Here is a 22,795-nt window from a genome sequence, read left to right on the forward strand (position 1 = left end):
TCTTTGGAACTTTTCGTTCCTGATCTTCTAGTAGTTCTTGTAACGGATGTTGCTGTCACAAACACGAACTGCACATCGCATTTAATTAAGTTTATTTAGTGACTAGTCTTCTTGCTTAGTTGGAGGCAGTTATACTATAGTTTCCATTTTAAGGTAAGGTTTGCTGCTTGCATTTTTTAGGAATTGTACCAAAATTACATACCATTACTATATAATTTTTTTTCTCGATTTTGCCGGACCCGTTTTAAAGCTACAAAAGGTTAAAGTTCATGATTTAAAATTTTCATGTTGATAAAATGTAATGAATTTCGTGAAAATATGTGCATTTTATATGTGACTATTATGAGGGTTATTTATGCTTAAAATGTTCGGAACTAATGTCACTATTTACATCATGATTCATTTAAAAAAAAAATTCTAATGACCTATTTAAAAATAGAATAACAACAAAAGTATTAATTTTGGACTTCTATCCTGTGTACAAACGAAAACTTCTTATTTGAAACCTTTCCAAGTTCACCGATTTCAGGAAAAAAAAAGTATCTTAGTAATTTCTCGGTATTAAAGCCCAAAAATTCGAGTCTATTATTTTGATATAGTAGTAGGCTATAGATGTATATGTGGCCAGTGTTTCTGAAACACAATTCAAAACCATATGATGCGGACTTCGGTTTTTGTGGAATTCGATAAAATACTTGAGTCCTGTTATTTTTTTCAATGAAACATAAAATTCCGCGAAATAAAAAAAAACAACCCTGAAATCAATGTATGACATCAAATGAAAAAGAGTTGGTGGTGTTATGTCGCAATGAAATATGGGAGTTATTCCCCTTACCTTAATAACCATAAAGTTCATGTTATAAATTCGTATCTCACAGTAGCGAAATTTAAGAAGCAAACAAGCAACATGACATGTTAAAACAACTTTAATCTCGGATTTACATCAACGCGCTATTATGTGTTTACCTTTATACAGTTTATGTTTATTTGTACTTTATCTGGAGGTTTGATCCAGGAGATTCAAACAAAATCTGTGTAATGAATAGAGCGGCATCTATCTGACATTGAAATAAAACAAAACTACGAACTATAAATCGTCAGTGTATTGTTCCCTGTAGTGAGTGCAGCCATTAGAACCATAAGGGCTCAATGGAACCGGGGAAGTCAGACCCAATTTAAATGCACACAATATTGCAATCAAACGAAACCCGATATAAGAATTTAAATCGCTAGGTATATATACTTATCTCGGTCCCAAAGGAGGTGATATTTACCACCATTTGTCGATATTCTACAACAAGGTTGAACTATGTAAACATATCGACATTTTACCGAGAAACGAGAGAAAAAAACGGTGAGCAAACAGCGACCTGATAGACAAGGTAGGTTTCCTTTTGTCCAGTACACTTATTTGTGGGCCGTGTGTCAATTTAAGGTACCTGACCCCAGTCTTTATTTCAGGTAGAGCCATGAACTGTAGCGTTCCGGCCTGTGCTGCCATTGACATTCTCCCATTCACCACCTTCCCATCTTACGATGGCTTCAGCGCCAAGCTAGACGACGAACAGACATGTCTCTTTACCCAGGTGATCAGTGTGGGTAACAAGTTACTGGTCGTGGACAACGAAAACAAGAGACTTAAGAGATTCAGGATCCGCTCCCGGGCCTGTGTGGATCACCTTCTCCTGGACGATCCATGTGGAGGATCCCTGCTTCCGCTCTCTAGTCACGTGGTCATAACAGAACCAGAGGTCAACACGCTGTCTTTCATTAGCTTGGAAGGAACCTTGACCCTGAGTTCAAGGAGAAAGACAGAGAAGAAGTACCAACCTATTTGTTGTGTGGATGAGGAGCGACTCGTGGCAGGATGCTGTGAGTTAGGGGATAGTTCAGTGGACGTGCTTAATTACATGGGGGTAGTGCTAATTACCGTGAGTACCTGTCAGAATAATTCCGTGACGTTTCGAACACCCGCCAGTCTGACCTGTATACCGGGAGAGTGTATCTTAGTGTCCGACTCTGGGCTCTGTAAAGTGGTGGGTATAGGTCTGTCGGGCCAGCTAAAGTTTGTCTTTGATCCTAAGTGCACGCCGAGTGGAGTATGTGTAGACAGAGACCGCCATGTGTATCTGTGTGGGTACGATAAGAAATCAATTCAATGTCTCAAGTACGAGAACAATAGACTACACCAAACGTGTTCAGACTTCATCATAAAGTGCCCGTTATCAGTGGCCACTGCCAGAAACTACCTATATGTGACAGAGGAGATGCCCAACGACAGAATAACCATACTGCAGGTACGATACATCCTCCCTGTGTACAGCTAACAACTAAGATACATTATTAGCAGAACTAAAAAACAATTACAATCATTTACACCATATTAAAATCTTTGTTGCTGCTTATGTTTAATTATGTCGTCAAATAAAAGTTATATTTAATATCTAAATTATTGCAATTGTTACAACGGGATAAAAAATATAAGAAATAGTGCATGTTTATAACAACTGAACCTTTACCAATATCTGATTGTTCCTAGCGATCAAAAGAAAAATAACTCTAACATTTGTCTCATCGGAGAGTTCTGAATTTGTTATCTTTTCAGACAACGAATGAGGACTGGGATATAGAGGGGAAACCTGTCAATATATCGAACATTCACGTGACAGTTCTAAAGGACGAGGAAGCGGCCGAATCCTGAAACCTATTCACACGTGCCAAACAAAGTCAAGGAAATAAGCCAAAGATTTTATAGCAGCAATGATGTATAAACCAAAGAAAGAAACAACGTGTTTTTGTTTGTTTTATTGGTATATTCACAATATATAAGAGATTATGCAATAACAATTATATCCTTTACCACAGGTCACAATACACTTCCTCTAATACATCTATACATGAATTAACACAACATTCGAGTCCTTATATTAAGACATCTTGGTACAAAACACGGGACAATATATACTGTCATCAGAGCTTTGTCAATACAAACAAAGTTACTCTGTGACAAAAGAGCAACGCTATATATAAACATTGTGCGTATTGAAATTTCCAGTTGCATGAGAAATTTCAAAATACAGAGCTACGTTGCTACTTTTATCGTGAATCAAAAACCATCTTCTTTCTCAAAAACAAATTAATAGAAGGTAGTTTCTTTATCCTTAGCCAAATTTTGGTACTGTCTTTACAATCTTTTTCAAACTCTCTCTATTTCCATAACAATGCAAACAATAAAAAAAAATCTGTCCAGTATAGTTCTGTCTAATGTCTGCGATAGAATACTGATGAGGAGAATTACCACCATTCTTTACAATATAATAACAAGTGGCATTACGGAAGGACAATGAGTATTTTTGTATGAGTTAAGGGAAAACCTACGCCGATAGCAATTTGTCGTCTGCTAGTGACGTCAAGAACCTAATAATTCGCGCAAATATTGCACCGTTCCATTAACAATACATAAATCATAACGAAGAACATACATGGTCCATTATATAATAATGAGTCCACAATGAGGTATATTATAAGAAATGTGAAACTCAGTAAGTGCATGACATTTTCCCAATCTTTTATAAATAAGGCACTTCCAATATATACATTGTGCCAGTGCTGATGAGGTATAAAACAGATACTAAGGAGTTTCTCTGTGTTTCAGTAAAGAGTAGAACTAAGTATCATGAAGGTGAATTGGTCATGATTTGGCTGTTGTGCTGACGGTTTGTCTTGCTACACTACTTTCAAGACTTAACATAGATTCTTAGACTGTTATTGTAAAAGTCTCCAGAATAATAAAGGTTTCCCTACATTAACTAAACAACACAACTCCATCCTATGAATGAATTAACTATTTCGTGTCTTTAAACCGGAAGTGATAGTTCTATCGTTTCATACATATCATTCTTCCCATGACTAGACCCCGGACTAGAATAGAACATACGGATAATTCCGGACACGCTACTTGGAGTGTACACTGGCTGCGGAAGATTCCTACACCTTCTCTCCGATTACCATTCCACCGTTCATCCGAACCACGTGGTATCCCGCCGTCGCCTGGATCGCTTTGTCATTGGTTGGGGTCAAGAGAAATCTTAACCGCTGAGAAAGGAAATGAATGACAGTCAAAACTTAGCTATGATCATCCAATTCGATTATTAAAAACTTTATTCTTAAATTCATTTCATTGTAAATATTTGAAAATTCATCTTAACGAAACATAGATGCTATGAAACTACACTGGCGGATTCAAGGGGGGGGGGGGGGGTCGCACTAGCTATTGATTTTAACGACTCTTCCATGTATATTATAGCACAAGCTGGCAAGATAATCCTTTTTATCAGGAATAAATAAAAGGAAATGTTTCTAATATTTCTTCAAGGCAGAGGGTTTGGATGGAATAACTGCAGGTTTTTAATGTACAAACCTTTAAAAATTGTAAATAATATTATTGTTTTAAGTATAATCACGAGAAGTAATATCATAAAGTCTACCTTTGAAGACTTCATTTTTACTCTACAAAATCTCTCAAATCCAGGGGATTCCGGGGGCTTCGCCTTGACCCAATAGGGGCCCCAAGGTGGCCCCAGACACCCTGCCTAAAACTGGCATCCCTTCAAACTTCAAATCCCTCCCATGAACTGTGAAGAAGTCGGGATTGACACCACTTTTACACCGTGATGCAATTTGTAACTTTTGGTCCTAGCGGACAAAACTATATCATACAAGTTACAAAAGGACCGTGATGTACCTCAGAGGGCGTGCCGCTGGCTCTGATGAATCCAATGACAGCGAAGAGAGGGATACAGAGAACGGAGGAGAGGGCCACACACCAACCAATGAAGTTGGCCTCCCACGGGTAAACGTAGGCATCGTAACTGTGCGGGGTATACTGAACCAGGCCGAAAATCATGATCCACTGTAAAGAAACAAAGACGCCATATTGTCAGTCTCGTTTTCAATATAAAATTACATGGCGAACTGTAACGCATTGTTTGAGCTTAACTTACCAGGATGAATAAAGGAGCTACAAACTTCCAGCAGATTTTCCAGTAAATTCCTGCTGGGTGACCAAGCATAGTCCGAATATCGTTTGAAAATCTCTCAACGCCTAATGAATGGAAATCAAAGTTTATAGTTTTCATGATGTTGTGCACGTGTCTTTAATGCTCAACAACATTAAACCTGCCCTTTTGCATAAAATATTCTTGATCAAAGTTACAGAATACAACGCGATAATATAAGTTTCCGATCATAAAAGATATTCACTTATATACAATTTAAAATATTTTGGTTTGAAATGAAAAGGGTATCATTTACCAGACGCAATTTAAATTGGTCATCAAACATGAACGTAAACATTAACAACAACTTTCCATCGCCCGAAACCCATGAACAGTTTTGCATTACATGTGTAGCTGACTGCCAACTTATAGAGCTTTTCTGTTTTCTATCCATAACTTTCTAATCTCAATAGATCAATGAAGAACGTAACTTTTCATTTTTTTTAGGTATGGAAACGAACAAAAGTGCTATTTTTTTTATCATTCGCAAACATTATCGTGATATGTGGGACTTTATTTACGAAAGTGTGTAGGAACCAATGAGAATAGTGCATGATTTATTTGCATGAGAACGAGAAAAGTCCAATGAGTTGGTTTATTATCAGCATGCGTAAGCAAGACTAGCTTAATGTGGGTTTTCAAAATGGACAGGATTCGTACAATAAAATATTGTACAATGCTAAATAAACTTTTGTTATAAAACAATCATTGTTTTTTGTTATAAAACAATCATGGCTTACCGTAAGCCCACGACAACACCAAACTCTCGAAGAACACCGCAAACAGAATGGAATAGCCTGCCGCATACCTGTCCATCAGGGACACCACATAGGCACCGCCCTTCAAGAGAAACACGTGTAAGTTAGAAATGACGTTCAATACCTCTTTCTTGGATACGAAATAAATTAATACGAAATTAAGATATAAATGTTTTTGTTCAAAATTCTGGGTATTATAAAGACATCTCATTATTTAAGATTACTTCGAATCTTAATATTTAAACTTCCGTCTTTTCTTTTTTAATTTCGTCTTCAGTTTTTCACGGTATTTACAAACACATTTATTTTTTTATACCCGAAATTATTGATGTATTGTACGTATATTTCCTTTTTTAAACAATAAATCGTAGACCGGACTTTGACACTTTTATAAATCGACCGATAAATGAAGCGAGGGTAATTAACACTAGAGCTAATGGTGAACTAAAACACATTATATCACTAGACGGAGCCTATAAATGATATTTATTATTCCACACTCTATATCATCAAAGGAAAACCGCTATAGCTCAGCTAACAATGCATGGCCATTACACATCTTATATTCAAACAAATATTAATCATCAGACACATTTAAAAACTAAAACTAAAACTGTCATAGCTCTAAAGAAACCCGAGCGGATATAGCATACGTTAAATGTAATAACCTAGTACACCTTAATTAATTTGATGATTTAAAAAAATTGCGTAAAAATTTTCGATGTGTGGAATCTTGTTTATTTGTGAGTTTGTTTTGATTTTTGTTTCAAGTGTTTCTCTTTCCTTGGGGTTAAGGGGTTAATGATGGCAAATAGTGTCTCATTTTATATGTAAGTTTTTATAGGCTACCTCAGACCAAACCTACCTACCTGTGTGCAGAAAGCGAGCCCTACAATCATGTACAAAGCAAACAGAGCCCCGACAAAGAGCTCCCGATGTTTCCTCAAGACCGGAAACTCGTCAGAGATAGCTGTGATGATGGCTTCCGACCCGCCAAACTAAGAAAGAATTAAGTATAGCCTAGTTAAAGTTACTATAAGTAAACGACATATATACAAAATGTTGCTGATAGTGATGCATACCGAACTGTCTAGTCCCAAGGTCAAAAGCATCAGGAAAAATATGATGGACCAAAAGGGTGCTGCCGGAAGTGTTGCTATGGCAGCAGGATACACAACGAAAACGAGGCCCGGACCTACAAACCACATATTTGATATACAGTACGAACAATTCTGCATGAAAGATCTGGGTTTTTTTTTAAAACGTCATCTGGACTTTGGCAAGATTGATAGCGAGGTGTACCTTCTGTAGCCACCTTATCGATGGGTAAGTTGGCCGTCTCCGCCATGTGTCCAAGTATCATGAAGATCACGAATCCCGAGACGAAGCTCGTCATACAGTTAATGGAGCTAGTGATTAAGGCATCCCTGCAACAAGATGTATATTCAATATTCATTTTCTGATGTAGAGTGCATTCAATTAAGCAAGGTTGTAACTCTTCGTCCGGAAAAACTTGCTCTTTCAATTTTTTAAAGGACATACGACTGCCCGTTTTATTATATCACATCCTTAAGTTATCATAATGTACTGAGGACATTTATTTATTATACGCTAATGATGAAAGACAATAAGATGATGTCTAATAACTTTCGTAACACGTTTAATGAGAATCAAATCTATGTACGATGGAGCACTGGTAGCTAATGGGAGCTATGGAACCCTTTCACTGAACCACTGATTGCCGAATTAACAGAGTTGATGAAGTCGTGGCTTTTATTTATTGTTTTTCTATGAATAGAAACGACGGGGACTAATTGACACGCGTCCCCCTATACATCCTTGCTTAATTCTCCCCTCAAACACTTGTCGTCCGCAAATTCAACTTATTGGTCGCTTTAAAAGGTTTTCAACGTAAATCAAACAAACCGCTAAACAGAACGAGGGACTGAAATTCTCCAATAGGGAAAAAACCGGGTGTACCAGTATTCGTTTTATTCAATTAAAGTTAATGGAAGCGGAACATGATGGTAAAATATAATTTGTTAACCTTTCACATTCAGTGCATTTGAAATCCTCATTGAGGTTGATTTTTAATTTTGCTCTATCTTGTGATATTTGAAGAGCGAGAGAGGAAGTTGTTAAAAGACGTGAAGTTATTTTGGATAAAAAGGGAGAGAGCATAAAAATTTGTTCAAATGCATGGTTTTTTTTTTACAAACCTGTAAACATTATTGTTGATTTGATTGTAGCTGGCGAATGCCAAAAGGACCCCAAAGCCTGGCCCCAGAGAAAAGAAAACCTGCGTTGCGGCGTCTACCCACACCTACATTGGAACAATAGAATGTCAATAACGTAATTTAGAGAGGTACACCTGTAACATAAGACACATCTATAGCAAAATACCAAAAATAGATGACAGAATAGCAAACACCTTTAAATTAGAAAATTAAAAAAGCACACACCACCTTAATGATGTTAAGTGTCTAATTTCTTGGACTGATAAAAGGTGTATATGAAACTAAGTAATTTGTTCTGTCAGATAGAAAAGGTACACTTAAAATCGATGTTAGATCAAAGTAAGGTTACTTAAAACATACAACTAGTCAGTTTTCAACGGCAAAAAGCTTACACTAGAACTGGCTAGCCTGGTAAAGTTGGGGGTGAGATAATACTCGACCCCTTTGCCAGCGCCCTCTAGCGTCGCCCCGCGAACCATCAAGATGGCTAATACCACGTAAGGAAACAAAGCTGTAAACCACACGACCTGGAGAGAAAGAGGGAGGAAAATACCATGTACCATATTCACAGTGAACTGATATAACGTTGATTTGTATTTTCTCAATAGCTACTGTATGAAATACAGCGCGTGAAATTTCCACAGTATGAATTGTAATCCTATCTTAAAATTTCAGAAAAATAAACATTTATCTCTTGTACATAGCATAACTGTTGGGTTATTGCAATATTAAATGTATACCAAAACTTCTAAATAAAAATCAAATGGACTTGACAGCATATATATGTCCTGAAGTGATGTTGTACCAAAGGCGAGTACAGATGGTCTGCAGGAGAACAAGAATTAGGGGGACTTTCTGCTGTCACAGACACGCATTATTCAAATTGCTCTTACTTCCACTTGACCATCAAAATTCATTGTCAAAATTATAGCCAATCAGAATTATACAGCGCGAAATGAAATGATACGATGCATCGAATAACGGCGGAGTTCGCTGTCGTCATTAGGGGGACTATATTTTGTTGATTGTGCTGATAACGAGGCTTACTTTTCCTGACATCTTTATCCCCTTCCAGAGGCTGAAGTAGCAAATGAGGTAGACCGCTAACAAGCAGAGTGCGATCTCCCAGTTAATGGAACCCACGTCAAAGATGCCCCCACTTTTGTCAAGCTGCAGGAATCGATTGCTAAAACAAAAATATCAAATGCTGTTTAAGTCTTAAGCGGTTTTCACGTGCATTAATATTTCAGTAAATCTTGACAAGTGCTTCTGTTGCATAACTCTGACTGAAATAATCTGTCCATTGATTGAAGCAGTGTTTACACTACTGTGTAGATCGGGGACCCCAGATGGGATTACACAGAGGAATGCTGACACCCAGTCTAATCTAGACATGTTTGACTCTGTACGATTCGAATCTATTCAGAGAGTTAGTTTTCATTAATGTAAATTGATCTCAGTTCATAAATGTAATCAGCTTCAAACATATCTGTCTACCAAAGGAAACATGAAAGATTAATTAACCTACTCCTAAAAAAGGATTGGACCTCCAGGAAAAGTATTTCAGCAGATAGTCTATATACTGCATGATTAAACACACTACTTCTTTTTTTTTTTTTTTTTTTTTTTTACAAAACTGTATTTGTAAGAGAATATAGTGTATGGTCTCTCTTGAAACTTTTGAATTGAAACTTTGGGTAAAACAATTATAATAATTGTGTAATATCTCCAAAATTGCAAGAATTGCTGAAATAAGGTCAATTCTTAAAGATAAGCAAGACCTTGATATCAAGGTTACAAATAAAGCATTACTTGAAGTATTCCTCCGCCGGAGAGATTTTTCTCGCCTCCTCTGTTACATTAGTACTATTTGTACTGTTGACGTCTGTTACTAATGTAGATACTAGATTAGATAAAGTAGTTCCTTCCAAAGTACTGTTGGACTCGCTACCGTTGCCACTGGCCACACTGGGCTTGCCTTCATAACAATACTCAGTATTCCATTCATGACCACACGTGGCCCACGGAAGCTCAGACGTGAAGGAAGAAAACAGGAAGTGAATGGACCACGCTATCACAACGTTATAGAAAAAGTCTGTGTAAAACGCAATCAGGACTACGGCCCATCCGATCCCTGAAAATAACAACAAGGGTATCAGAAAACACCCCTGATCTGACTGGGAAGACCCGTTAGTCTGGTGTTTCAGAGAAAGTGTTTTCTGTATAGGACATTGTCAAAGGCATAGGGGTGGAAAAGCTCTGCCCATGCAGTTTTGATTTCGCCAAATACTAGTACTGGTATTTATTTTTCAAAAGCTGTGCACCAAGTTTTTTTCGAAACTGTTTGATTTCACAATATACTCCTTATACATTGGTTAACTTTAGATACAAATTGACCAGTTTGCGACCAGAAGTATCCCGCAAACATCGTGCAAAAAGTTCTCCAAGCAAATAACAGTTTTTTACAGCAAATAGGACGAATTTTATTGTTTTTAAAAATTACCATACATGTGCAAAAACAATGAACCGAAAATAGAAAGGAGGCGAATATATAACTGTATACAATACACTTCTTTGAAGGAATAAACACTTTTTCAACAAGGAAGAAATTGGTGATCATCTTACCCTTAAATAACGGACAGAGCCGTCCCCAGCAGGTTATTGCACCGGTTTTGTTGTATTGACCGAGGGCCAGTTCCATATAGAACAACGGGATCCCAGCCACACTCAACATCAGGACGTAGGGAATTAAAAAGGCACCTATAAAAGAAAGCAATACTGTAATATTGTATATTAGGTAAATCAAAGTTGGGGAGGGGTAGCTGTCAAAATGTTTCCACAGTTACTGGCATTTAACTTATGAAATAAATAGTTTAATTCTAACTTCTAACCATTATCACACTTATTATTCAATTTACCAAACTTTCAACAAGGCAGATTAGTGTATATGTTATTACTATGTGCAGTCTTTATGTTGAAAATTGTTAGAAACATGACCGTCTATTTGTTTCTTGGCGTTATTCATATCAAAGCATGATGGAAAAGAAATGCAAAGTGCTCAGTAAATTCAGAGTTTTAAAAGTTCTAATGTAAAAGAGAGTTTGATGTTACCCCCTCCATTCCTGTAGCAGAGATAAGGGAACCTCCAGACATTGGCCAGATCCACGGCAAAACCAATGACGGACAACAGGAAGTCCAGTTTGGTATCCCAGGTTTCCCTCTCCTTGTGGCCATCTTGTTCCTCCTTCGTCTCTACCTGGGAGTCTAACAAGAGAATCTTTACTAATATTATCACTACGCTTCCACATACTGTTTTAGAAATATTTAGTAAATGCTTAATGTTTAATTGATATTTAGAAAATATCCCAAAGCAAATCTCATTTGTAGAATATATTTAATTAGCAACAATTATATCTTTGAAATGTTCAAGTACTGTTTTATTGTATTTCTTACATTAAACTAAACCATAGTTCCTAATCTGCAAGATCCTCAGCCAACCTTTACACACCTTTACACACCGAGTTTTGACGTATGATTAGTCATCACCCTATTTTTCATGTCGCGAATAGGGTTCGAACCTACCTCCGACGAAGGTTGCACCTATTGGGTCACGTAAATTTTGAGAAAGAAAGAAGTGGTCATCCAATCTTTCTAACATCTGTTTATGTCTGGATATCTATCGTTTTTTGTGTTTTAATTCACCTTTTTGTTTCCTTTAACTAATCTAACTAATTTCCCGGTGAAAATCTTGGAATTCATTAATCTTATTTGGATGAAAAGTTACATATATTCCCATTTTCATGCCTCATTTCAATTCCCCTTCCTTCCCAAGTCTGAACATTTCGGCCTTCAAATATCTATATATCAAGAACTAATAGTTTAGCTGCGCAAAGAAATTCATATAGAAGTACAGCATTTGGGAAAGGCGCAATTACCTACAGTGAACATTAACAATACTGAGAGAAAAATTAAATCTTAGATAAAGTGTACATCTGATGATAAATAGCTTGTGAATTTACGATTATTTCACAAGCTTTACGCTGACATTGAAATTTTAAATGCAATTCACCTTCAATTGAATTTAAATCAAGTGTAATGGTATAAAAAGATATTGCATTCAGAAAGCAGAAACATTTCAAGATTGAATTCAATTGTGCTTGCTGGGGGTGGGGAGACCTTTACAAACTCTCTAAATAAACGCTTAAAGAGACTGCGTCAATATTATGATAAGATCGCATGCCAGCCGGTATGTTTTGCTTTCTTTAATACATATACTATAACATTCCACGCAAAAAGCTTTCCTATTCTGGACTCCACACAATTAACCCCTCCCCGACCTTGTTGAATACACATTGGTAAACACACAATGATAGGTATTAACATCTGTCTGAAGGGTGCAACTCAAACCCAATCCAGTTCTAAGTAAGAACTCCGGCTTTATACTCTTGGTTACCAAGTAGAAATCACTTAGTTAATGGAAATAATTTCGTATCTTGTTATCAATGTATACAGTATATTCATAGTTTTCTTATCATTTCATAAAATGGTTATTCTTGCTGACCTAAAGTTTGCATTTAAAAGAAAATTCGTAAGTCAATTTCAAAGACTAAATTGGTTTTTAAAGAAAATCGTCATTATATTTGCATTTACTTGTTGTTTTTTTCTAAATATTTTTTATTTAAAAATCTCCATTCGTATACATTTTTTGTAAAAATCACATGTAAAGGTAAGTATTTTCTAGCAACGATTATCTCGTACTTGTTTACAAAGAATTTACTGCTTTTCAATCATACAAGTATATTTCTACAACGAAGAATTCGTTTTGTTCACTGGAATGAGTTTTTTACATTTTCTTTTATTCGTTAAATCTGACACCATTTCTTAACAATGGCCCCGGCATCATATATATTCCTTTATGTCTGTCAACAACAAATAGCTTATACAATTGTGAAACTAAACCCTCGACATCTTGTCTGATCTTATCTCTGGACTCTGATTTATGAACACAAATTCGCATTACTGATATTAATTTTTAAAATTGAAATCTGTGAAAAGAGCAAATTGGCATAAATAACGTAGCTGGGATTTTTTTTTCTGATTATATTTTTTAACATCGTTTAAAAGTAGACATTTATCAGAATTTGACATGATTCTGCACATTGTTGGAAGCTTCTTGAATAAAGAGAAGCTTGAACTGATAATGGCGAGGAATGCAGCTCCCCCCAACCTGTGATGTGTCATTGTTTGACGTCATCGAGGGCTGCCCCCTGGCGGGAAGGTGAAAGAGATACCCCCACTGAATCTCACCCGCACACATCGGTATTTTGTTTGAGTTATGGAAAATATTCATTTTCCCCTTATTTTTTTTATCTAAATGCTTTTGTGTTTGAAAATGAGTTACGAAATGAACACGATCTTTTGACATGAGGAGTCTGAGGGAATGTCATCTCAGATTTTTGCAATATGAAAGCATTCGCATGAAAAGAAAGTAATGTGTTTTGGGGTTTGCTTTTTTCATCAACCATTTCCCCTGTATTTCACTTATCATGATAACCATTTTATTTAGTCTTCATTCACGAATGATTAAGTATTTAATGCAACACCCATTGACATCTACACGATTCATTTACTGTCCTTTTGAATATAGAAAATCTTTATATCGAACACTCGGTCACCTGCAGCAGACTTTTTGTTTATACATTTCAAATTGATTTATAAACGTTGTCTAAAGTTTCCACGTATTAAAAGAAAACAAACTCGGACATTAGTTTCCTTAGGTGTGGGAAAGTGAGCAACTAAACAGTAAATCTATGGGAACCAATAGAGGCCTCTAACCCTACACACCCAAATTGCCGCCAGCCCAAACTACGAACAAATCGAAGTCTAATATCAGCGCCGACTTTATTGCAGGTTATTGGAATTTACCATCCGATTAGAATGAAGCTCATTTGCAGGTTTGCTTCCGTATGGCGGGCTCCAATAAGAGACCCTAACACCTTATAAAGAGAGAGCTCTACACGGAATAGCCATTAGATTTGATTTGTTGTGACCGAGCACTGTTTAAAGTATGGAAACTCGAGCATGATATCTAAAATTAGGATTTTTTTATGTAATAGAATAAAACGAGAAACAGAGCATTTACAACCACTCCAATAACACAGCATGTTTGATGGTCTCGCATAGCTATAACACTTGTAGGGCACTTTGCCTGGTGCATCTATCATCTGGACTGTTTTTTTACCTTAATTGTTTAAAATTCGACTCTGTTTTTATTTTTTAAAAATGTTAAACCAGTGATAAAATTTAACCCGTTTACCACTAACCATATAAAGATTCCACGCCTTACTAAAATATGTCTCTTATCTGAATAGAATTAGACTAGTGATTGTTGACTGCATGTAATCTCATGTACACCATGCGCCTCGAGTCTCTGCCAAAGAATGAAAGTTTATGAACTAACATGTATAGTCGTCTGCGAGAGGACTGTGATAAGATCGTACATCCTTTTTATGAATGAAATGTTAGATAAGCTGGTATCGTTTTCCTACAATAAAACACAAGGTGATACTACACCAGAGTGGGTTTCCGCTGTGTTTGATTTCATCGGAAGGATTCCGAAACAATAAAGATGCAGTGATAGGGGCTATAATACAATCGTTAAGTTTCGCCAAAAGTAAGGTTACCTCGGTTCTTTTATTTCTAAACAGACTGAGTAACAATGCGCGGTCTATCGGTTCTAGAGACGTGGCAAAAAGTTGTGGGTTCAAATCACAGTGTGGGAACAGAACACGAACTCCCCATAGCATAGAGAGGTTAACACAAGGAAGTTTTCTATTCATTCTATACGTAGCTTTATGGTCAATAAGATTTGAATCTTATAGCTGCTATTTTGTATCCATGTGCCTTACGCTTTATATTACCAAACATTTAAAATATAAAGGTTATTAAAAAATAAGGGTGTTCTGGAGTATTCAGGAGCAAACCTTATTTGATTTTTGTTGGTTTTCCATGTTCAGTAAAATTCATTGCCTACCTTGTGGTGTATTCTGGTGGGTTTTTTTGCGCTCTCTTACCTCGATTGTCTGTGCCATCTTACCTCGATTGTCTGTGCTATCTCAGCTCTATGCCTACTAGTACATTATGATGTTTTCAATTGATTGTCCAAGCTAGAGTTGAATGTCCTACACTGTTGTTTTTTCCTGATTTCATTGCCTACCTTAATTGTTGTAAGTTTTGGTGGTTGTCCGTGCTAACTTGTGTTTTCTTATGGTTATCCGTGCTCTGTACGTGAATTCTTTTACCTACCTTGCGGTGTTTTTGGTCTCTCTATGTTATATTGCCTATTGGTGTGTTCTCTCTCCAGGTTACCTTGTCTACCTTGTGTTTTCTTGCCTACCTTGTGTTTTCTGGTAGCTGACCGTGTTCTCTAGGTTTTTGTTACCTACCTTGTGTTTTATGGTGGTTGTCCGTGCTCTCTGAGTTCTGTTTGGCGTCCAGTAACGCTCCATCACAATCTTTGGAATCCATGTTATTACGTCACGTTAGTCATAGGTCATCAAACTTTAAAAGAAAATTCGTAATTCAATTCAATGATATCTAATCGCTAAAAACCCAGCTATTGATCCCTCGTATCAATGTTGCAATTTAAAAAAAAATATTGTGCACTTTAGAAGGCTTCACCTCTCTCTCTCTCTCTCTCTCTCTCTCTCTCTCTCTCTCTCTCTCTCTCTCTCTCTCTCTCGTTCTCCAAAGCCTGTACTTTATTTCCCAAGTGCTACAACAATGTTGCTTTACAACTTTTGTATATCTGACTGGAAGCTTTACTTTATGCTGTTTGTTTGAATACGAGATAGAGCTGTATCATAAGGAGAGACACGTTACCCGTTCTCTTCCGTTGCATTCTGACACGTTTACCCAAGAAAAAAAAATCCATGATAAACAGGAATGTTTGGTCACTGTTAAAAAGTTTCTCGCTTTGATTCGATAAATAACTTTAGCAGCTGGCGAACCCAGCCAGAGATGCTACGGTTCTGAGAGAAGTTAATAGCAATTTGCTCCGTGTTGCGAAGTGCGGGAAATAACGATTTAGAGGGTTTTTATATTTTATAGCAATTGTCAAACTTATCGCACTTGTTACAGACAGAGAAAATGGAATAAAAAGATTGTTTTAACGCGGGGAATCCTCTATTAATTTATTGAATACACAAAAAATGAAACAGACAGACTTACTAGAGCTATCAGGAGTGCGTCCTCGGGTCGATGTCTTTGGTACCGCTCTGGGTTGCATTACAAATTTTCTCTCTTATACCGCGGTCGCCTTCCTGACCTAATTTAAATATAAACGAATACTATCTAAGTTTTCAATGGTACATGTATGTTAATGTATTTTAGAGTTTACATTCAAGAAATGCCAATCTTCAAGGTCCCTCTGTGTATAATAAGATAAGATGCATTGTCATGTTTTGTATACACGTCTCTTTCGGCTGGTTGATATAGTCTAGGGATTACCTACATAGATTTGGTTGTTTTCACTGTGTGTACATGTATACATACCGACACCTGTAAACACAGGGTCACCTGAGTTATCTGTCAAACATAATTGTCCCCCGTACACTGTGACCGACAGAATCCATTAAATGGTCCCCCCAGTCACAGCTACTGGAGCATCGTTTCACGTGAGCCGCCCCTGTCAACTACAGGTGTTTCTGCTGAAACCGTTCATGACCACCCCCACAGTAAAATCTTATCTCAAAGTATACTAAGAGATAGATATACCTAATTCCTTTTATTGATCATTATATGTTAAAGGGGTGAAACGTTTGTTGATTCAAGAATCACGGCCCTTGAGTCGAGCATACGTCAATGCGTGAAGTTGACAAAATAGTGACTTGGAGCACTAGTCTATCTTGTGAGGACCGATGTAAGGGCCGTCTCAAACGTTAAATCGTTGAAGAATAACTTTAAATGAATTTAGTTTAAAGAATAGACAAAAGTGATAAGTACTGCATTAATCAGTTTAAATGTCTAGTCCCTAAAAAATTCCAAAACTTTAAAGGGACTTGCATGGACACGATTTGAGATCAAAAATTTTATTTTTATTTTTTATGTATAAAATGGTTTACTGGCGCATTTGAAATGATTGGCCAAAATATTGAATGTTAAAGTCAAGTTACAAGTGAGATACAGAGGTAAGAATTGATTGTTATTTAAACAAAGCTCGAGTCTTATAGTTGTTTACAATAAACGAAATGTAGAGAATTACCATTTCTTGGACAAAATGACATGTTAAAAAAAATTCAGACTAACTCAATATCTTTATAAATACTATTATCAACAAAAAATTTTTACATTTGATTGAAACTTACGCCAAAACAACACATATGTAAAAATGACAATATTTGAGCTTTGTTTACAAAACAAAGAATTATGAACTCCGTATCTTGCCTATATCTTCATATTTGACTTTCAAATTTAGACATGAGATTATAAACTTCTATATTTATCATTATAAACATTGAAAATGGAAAGATAAAATTTGAAAATGTTAAGTCAAATCGTGTCTAAGTACCTTTAAGGCATTGGTGTTAGCAATATTGATAAGTACCTTGTATAGCTGAAATAAGTATAAATCTTTTTCTATTTCTTAAATTTTTAGACTAATTTGAGCTCCACCTGAGGTATACTGTTCTAAGAATAAAAGTATAGCGTAAGACCTTAAAGTGACTACTATATTATCGTAGTGTAAAATGGCGTCTAGTCATCTCTTGTTCTGAAGGTCAAGATTCCAGAGTGTCTTTTTGGTGCTAGAACCATTATGACGTCATAATTGATTTGATGAATCTTTTCCCGTTTTTTCCGGCTTTAAAGGAATAATGTAGAAAATAAAACAATGTTTTGACATCTATATTTAATTACGAGAAAAGTAATCCCGGTACCTATATTCAATTTGACATCATTTTAAAGAGGGGGTCAAGAGCTTGTTTAATGCCGTTTTTGGAGAGACTGTAGGCAATCTAGATATATTTCTATAGTCAAAAATGGACAAAACTCCGAGGTTTATTACTTTTATCCTTCATATTTCATAGTAAATGGTTATGTAAAACATGATTGTTCATTGTGTTTACCAAAAATTTAAGCCCCGATACACCCTATGAAACAAAGATATTGTCATGAAGCATCATTAAAAGAATTTATATCTTGAATATCATAAACCTGTAGGCACCTTTCATTTACTAGATCTTGACCTTAACATCGCTAGTCGTTTAGCATATTACAGACGTAGGGTACAATCAATGTCTTGTTCTTAGGGTAGAGTGATAATAAAAAGTGTAGAATCTTAAACTGTTTATCATCCCCATATAAGATACACATGTATTAGCAACTAACATTAAAAAGTCTCCTTAAAAGTATTAGTTTCTGAGCATGGTATAGAGGCATTGTTCACGTGACCGGTGTAGGTGAATATTTGTGTTGTCGTGATTAGTATAATTATATAGAAGTTAAAACCAAACAGTAACAGCAATGTAGTTCATAAACCCCGGTGTAAGATTATCTGAAATGCCAGGACAAAATGTCAAAAATACGTAAGTTTTCTTTAAGCAGAATGAACAGTTATACAAGTTGTTGATGCTCCCAAAAATAGTTGCAATTACTCTGTTTACAAGTTCATTACATTTATTGAAATATTCCATTAAAACCATATTCATATATTTGTCCAACTTACAAATTGAACCCGATTATTCGCAAAAATTGGTAAATAAAAAAATCTTTGATGCAAGTGTTAATTTAGTCCTGTTGGTTAGTTTGAATTCACAAGTATATGTCAAATATTTCAAATTTCCGCGTTAAAAATCCAGCCAAAGAAATTACAAACACTGGGGATTAAAGTATTAGGTTAGCATCGCATTTCATCACTTAATTATCGCAGGAGATTTACACCGATGTCTTTTTAATGTGTAATAGATTGCGGTGTAGACATTTCACCAAAATTCGAACGCGCCCTGGCGTTTTGTAAGATGATAAATCTAGAGTTGCAGTGACTGGTGACTCGGGTAGTTAGACCCACGAGGTATTGTTACAGGTTCTATCATGTACAATATTTGCATGGGAAACTCCTTTTCTTTCTGTAGTAAATATGCAGAATTCGGGTATATAAGATTACATTTTCATACATACAATTTTGCCAGTTAATTACTAGTGCTCGGATACGGGTATTTCCAGGTTCCACTGCACTTTACACACGCATAAGCTTTCTTGTCATAATTTGTTTTTTATTCATAATAACATAATAGTCTACCAATCGTATATTATAAGTGTTAATTTTTAACTTGGTAAAAGTGAAGCACATCTGATTTACTGCAAAAATGTTGAGCTAAATTTTATGTTCTTTCATATTGAAATCCATTCAATCCCTCATAGCTTGGCATCTTCGTGTTTTGCCTTACTTTAAGCAATAGTCTTTTCCGAATAACTATCATTTACATTTTTTTTTCTTTCTCCACTAAATGTGCACAAATCAGGTATAAAAATTATATTCTCTTACATTTATTCCCACGTCAGTTTAATTTCATAAAATTGTTTTTAAAATTAACCACGTTCCACAACTAATTTTTAAGATATACTTCAGGTGTGTAAGAAAAATAATATTAAAATAGTTCAAAATTTCAAAACTGTTTTCAGATATTTGCAGAGCGTGTTCTTAAAATATCACATTAATATTTACTCTCTGCAATTAAACTGTTTTAAAATGTAAACTTACCTCTTCAGCCGTTTGCAATTCCTTTTACAATAAAGCGTACTACTAGACAAGCAAAAATAGTGCCAGCCGAAAGAATTAATATTTAACTTTTTTCTCACGGCACATATTCAAATCATCGATCTACACCACGTGACCACTTAATACATTAGCGAAAAAATGAACGCATATCTAACAAGGAAAAAGAGAAGGCAGAAGAGGGAGAAAAAAAAAGAACTTGGTCGCACCGGACAATTAAGAGAGCCGTTATATGACCTATCGGAAATGGGTTAAACAGGAGATAATGTTAACAAATGTCTGACTCCATCGAGATACAGCGAGATAATTACTTAACATAAATTACACGTGGTGGCTTTAATTGAAGTAATAAATAACAACATTTACAAATGGGTATATGTCAGGGTATTGATTCTCTTACTCTAACTTAGATCTCCACAAATTGCTTGCTTAATCGTCTCTCCGACAACATGGACATTTTCAATAGCAGATATTCCACATAAAATTTATCAAAGTTGGGAATCGGTCGTGTTTTCATAACTAAGTGCTTATTTGAATCTAAACTTTAATTGCATTGAAAGCCGGGCAGATAATCAATGGCAGAGCGGGGTAGAATGACTGGTGATAGCTTTCCAATATAAGTAAGTTCATGTTTCAATCCATGTTAAAAAAAAGTATCCACAAACAAATTCAATAGACGGAATGTAAAAACATTACAATATGCACTGACTAATATATCGGGGTTTCCATTACCCCCCGAAATCTGTGATCATCTCTGTATCCACATGGTCCTGAGCAACGCTACACTAGCACCTCATCAAAGCAATAAATGGTCATTCCTTTAATTAATCGCGTGTTAATAAAACGCTTGAGAAGGTCGACTAACGCGTTGAAAATCAAAGCGTTTCAGTCAATAGGAAAAATATCTCCGGTCTCTTTTGGCAATCGAAATTGGAGAACAAAGTCATGATGAAAAATGAAAAGCGCCCTTTACTAGCCAAACTCTCTAATCATAAACTCCGTGCACTTTTAACATATCTTTAATTTGTTCTAATTTTGCAATAAAAACTAAAAACGATAAAGCAAAATAAACTCAGCAAAACGACGAGGTGAAAACAAAACTATAGAATTAGCAAATTTTCTGTCCTTAAAATAAGTCTACTTTAGAATATATAGCAGTTCAAAGTGGCAAGTGCTCTTAAAATTGCATACTGTTTGCGAAACTTTTTCTCTTTTATCTCATTGGGTTTGAAAAATGTTAATTAAAAATCAATAACATTGCCTATTCCTAGCTATTGGGAGAAAACGAAGAAAAAATCCCAACATTTGAATTAAGAATCAAAAGGATTTGGTCTTCTTCACCTTATAGATTGTAATACGGAGAGTATGATTTTTTATTACGCTGTCTTATATGATATGAAACAAGATCATCCTTTATAATAATTTTATAATGTTAAATGTGTTGGAAATCTCTGAGCAATATTTCTTTACATCAAAATCTCGAAAAACATAGGTCAATTTACAAGAGACATTCCCATTAAATCATTTGAACAGAAATAATAAATTCTACGGTATTCTTTTTAAAATCTAAATCATGATTGGAAACAAATTACTGTTCAACTTTCTCTCTCTCTCTCTCTCTCTCTCTCTCTCTCTCTCTCATTAAGGAATCTTTTGGAACTAAAGTTGGTTGTAACTTTCAAATAAATGGCTGGAGGGACTCGCTGAAAATGACAGCCCCCAGAAACCGAAGATGAAACACCAGATTACAACTGCTTCAAAAAGGTACAATCATATTCGATTTTTGGTATATATTTGTTGTTGGGCCTGTTAACATATGAGTAAATAAGTTTTTACCAATTCATTTTACGGAAATATTGACATTTACCAAAGCGAACCGTTTTCATCTTTCATATCTTAAAAATTGACGAAATTAAACATGGACGAACAGATTCCTGCATCGGTATCGATGTCATAGCGCCGTGAGGTTAGTAACGTAATCCTTGACTGCATTACAATTGCTTTTTAATGAAGTCAATTTGTTCGACAAGTAAAACAAATAACAATTATCCTTCAATCCGAGACTATTTGTCGGATGCTCTGAAATGCAGACGACTCTGTAGTAGTGATCCCGATCCCGATCTGAAGCTTCCCGCGCTTTCTGGTCGATACCGTCTGACCATGGCGGAATTAACACCGGGATAGCGATCAATAGTGTTTTATTCATTTTTGTTTATTATGTCAACAGTTAATTGTTTACATGAACAAGATATACTTTAGGGGCAATTATCCACCGCGAGGTCGATACGATGCGCTTAGAGTACCCCGGGAGTTTCAGAAGCACACGGGCGTTGACGTCAGATAAGAAGACGTGAGTGCTACGTAAACAATCTCAATAAACTAATTATCCCGGAAAGCCGAGGAAAAGAATGTCGTCTTTACCAGCGAGGACATTTTAAACTCATTCGAACATCAAAAAGAAATGGGGACATCACCGAACATTGCATTATGCCAGTGCCATATCTGAAAGAGAAACCCCGTTCAGTACATGCATTTTGTACATGTAGCACATAAACTTGAGAAGTCTATCGTGATTACATTGCGATCTCATCGAATACCGCATCAGCAAATCTCAAAGAGGATTCAAACTACTCCGGGAGACTCCGACCTGGATCAGTATAGGTTTATATCGACCTTTTCAAATAAAGACATGCTGATTTAAGCAAAGTGAGAAGCCCTCGAACAACTGGATCTTTATCTTAACAAACATATTGATTTTAAAACAATGAATATAAATAGACTGTACATTGAAAGAATGAACTCTGAAAAAAAATGCACTTAAATTGATCAAATGCAAGGGTCTCCGTCTTTAGAGGGACGATAATGTTAAGACACTTAATATATCTTTCTTTCTTTTTAGATTCTTTTTTGTAGCAGAAATTTAGACATTCTTTATAATGTATGATTTACAAACATTTATTTTATTTCATT

At 35.8% G+C, this 22,795-nt stretch overlaps 2 protein-coding genes across 5 annotated transcripts in view; one reads left to right on the forward strand and one right to left on the reverse strand.

The window, feature by feature from the left end:
- On the forward strand, window positions 1-3,308 carry LOC105321514 (uncharacterized). 2 transcript variants are annotated; one of them, XM_034481258.2, is made up of 3 exons: window positions 1-153; window positions 1,462-2,297; window positions 2,606-3,308. In XM_034481258.2, the coding sequence occupies exons 2-3, from the start codon at window positions 1,470-1,472 to the stop codon at window positions 2,699-2,701; spliced, it is 924 nt and encodes a 307-aa protein (XP_034337149.2). In that variant the 5' UTR covers window positions 1-153; window positions 1,462-1,469; the 3' UTR covers window positions 2,702-3,308. The 2 variants fall into 2 exon arrangements, with proteins under 2 accessions (XP_034337149.2, XP_011418118.3); XM_011419816.4 differs by lacking the exon at window positions 1-153 and adding an exon at window positions 796-1,382.
- Window positions 2,793-22,795, reverse strand: part of LOC105321513 (sodium-dependent dopamine transporter) — a 27,998-nt gene continuing 7,995 nt past the window's right edge. The window contains exons 1-16 of one of the 3 annotated variants that reach the window (XM_034481254.2): window positions 19,811-20,096; window positions 16,282-16,378; window positions 15,498-15,612; window positions 11,164-11,316; window positions 10,678-10,812; window positions 9,865-10,186; window positions 9,100-9,238; window positions 8,445-8,579; window positions 8,035-8,138; window positions 7,118-7,242; window positions 6,898-7,010; window positions 6,685-6,813; window positions 5,798-5,897; window positions 5,004-5,104; window positions 4,745-4,912; window positions 2,793-4,095 (exon numbers count right to left, since the gene is read on the reverse strand). In XM_034481254.2, the coding sequence (XP_034337145.2) occupies window positions 3,988-4,095; window positions 4,745-4,912; window positions 5,004-5,104; window positions 5,798-5,897; window positions 6,685-6,813; window positions 6,898-7,010; window positions 7,118-7,242; window positions 8,035-8,138; window positions 8,445-8,579; window positions 9,100-9,238; window positions 9,865-10,186; window positions 10,678-10,812; window positions 11,164-11,316; window positions 15,498-15,579 (1,914 nt within the window). In that variant the 5' untranslated portion in view covers window positions 15,580-15,612; window positions 16,282-16,378; window positions 19,811-20,096 and the 3' untranslated portion in view covers window positions 2,793-3,987. Of the gene's footprint in view, window positions 4,096-4,744; window positions 4,913-5,003; window positions 5,105-5,797; window positions 5,898-6,684; window positions 6,814-6,897; window positions 7,011-7,117; window positions 7,243-8,034; window positions 8,139-8,444; window positions 8,580-9,099; window positions 9,239-9,864; window positions 10,187-10,677; window positions 10,813-11,163; window positions 11,317-15,497; window positions 15,613-16,281; window positions 16,379-16,605; window positions 16,626-19,810; window positions 20,097-22,795 lie in introns of those variants that run through there. The other 2 variants (XM_066080594.1, XM_066080593.1) reach the window with 2 other exon arrangements.

This window comes from Magallana gigas, chromosome 3 (genome assembly GCF_963853765.1).
Source record: "Magallana gigas chromosome 3, xbMagGiga1.1, whole genome shotgun sequence".
NCBI classification, from domain to species: domain Eukaryota; kingdom Metazoa; phylum Mollusca; class Bivalvia; order Ostreida; family Ostreidae; genus Magallana; species Magallana gigas.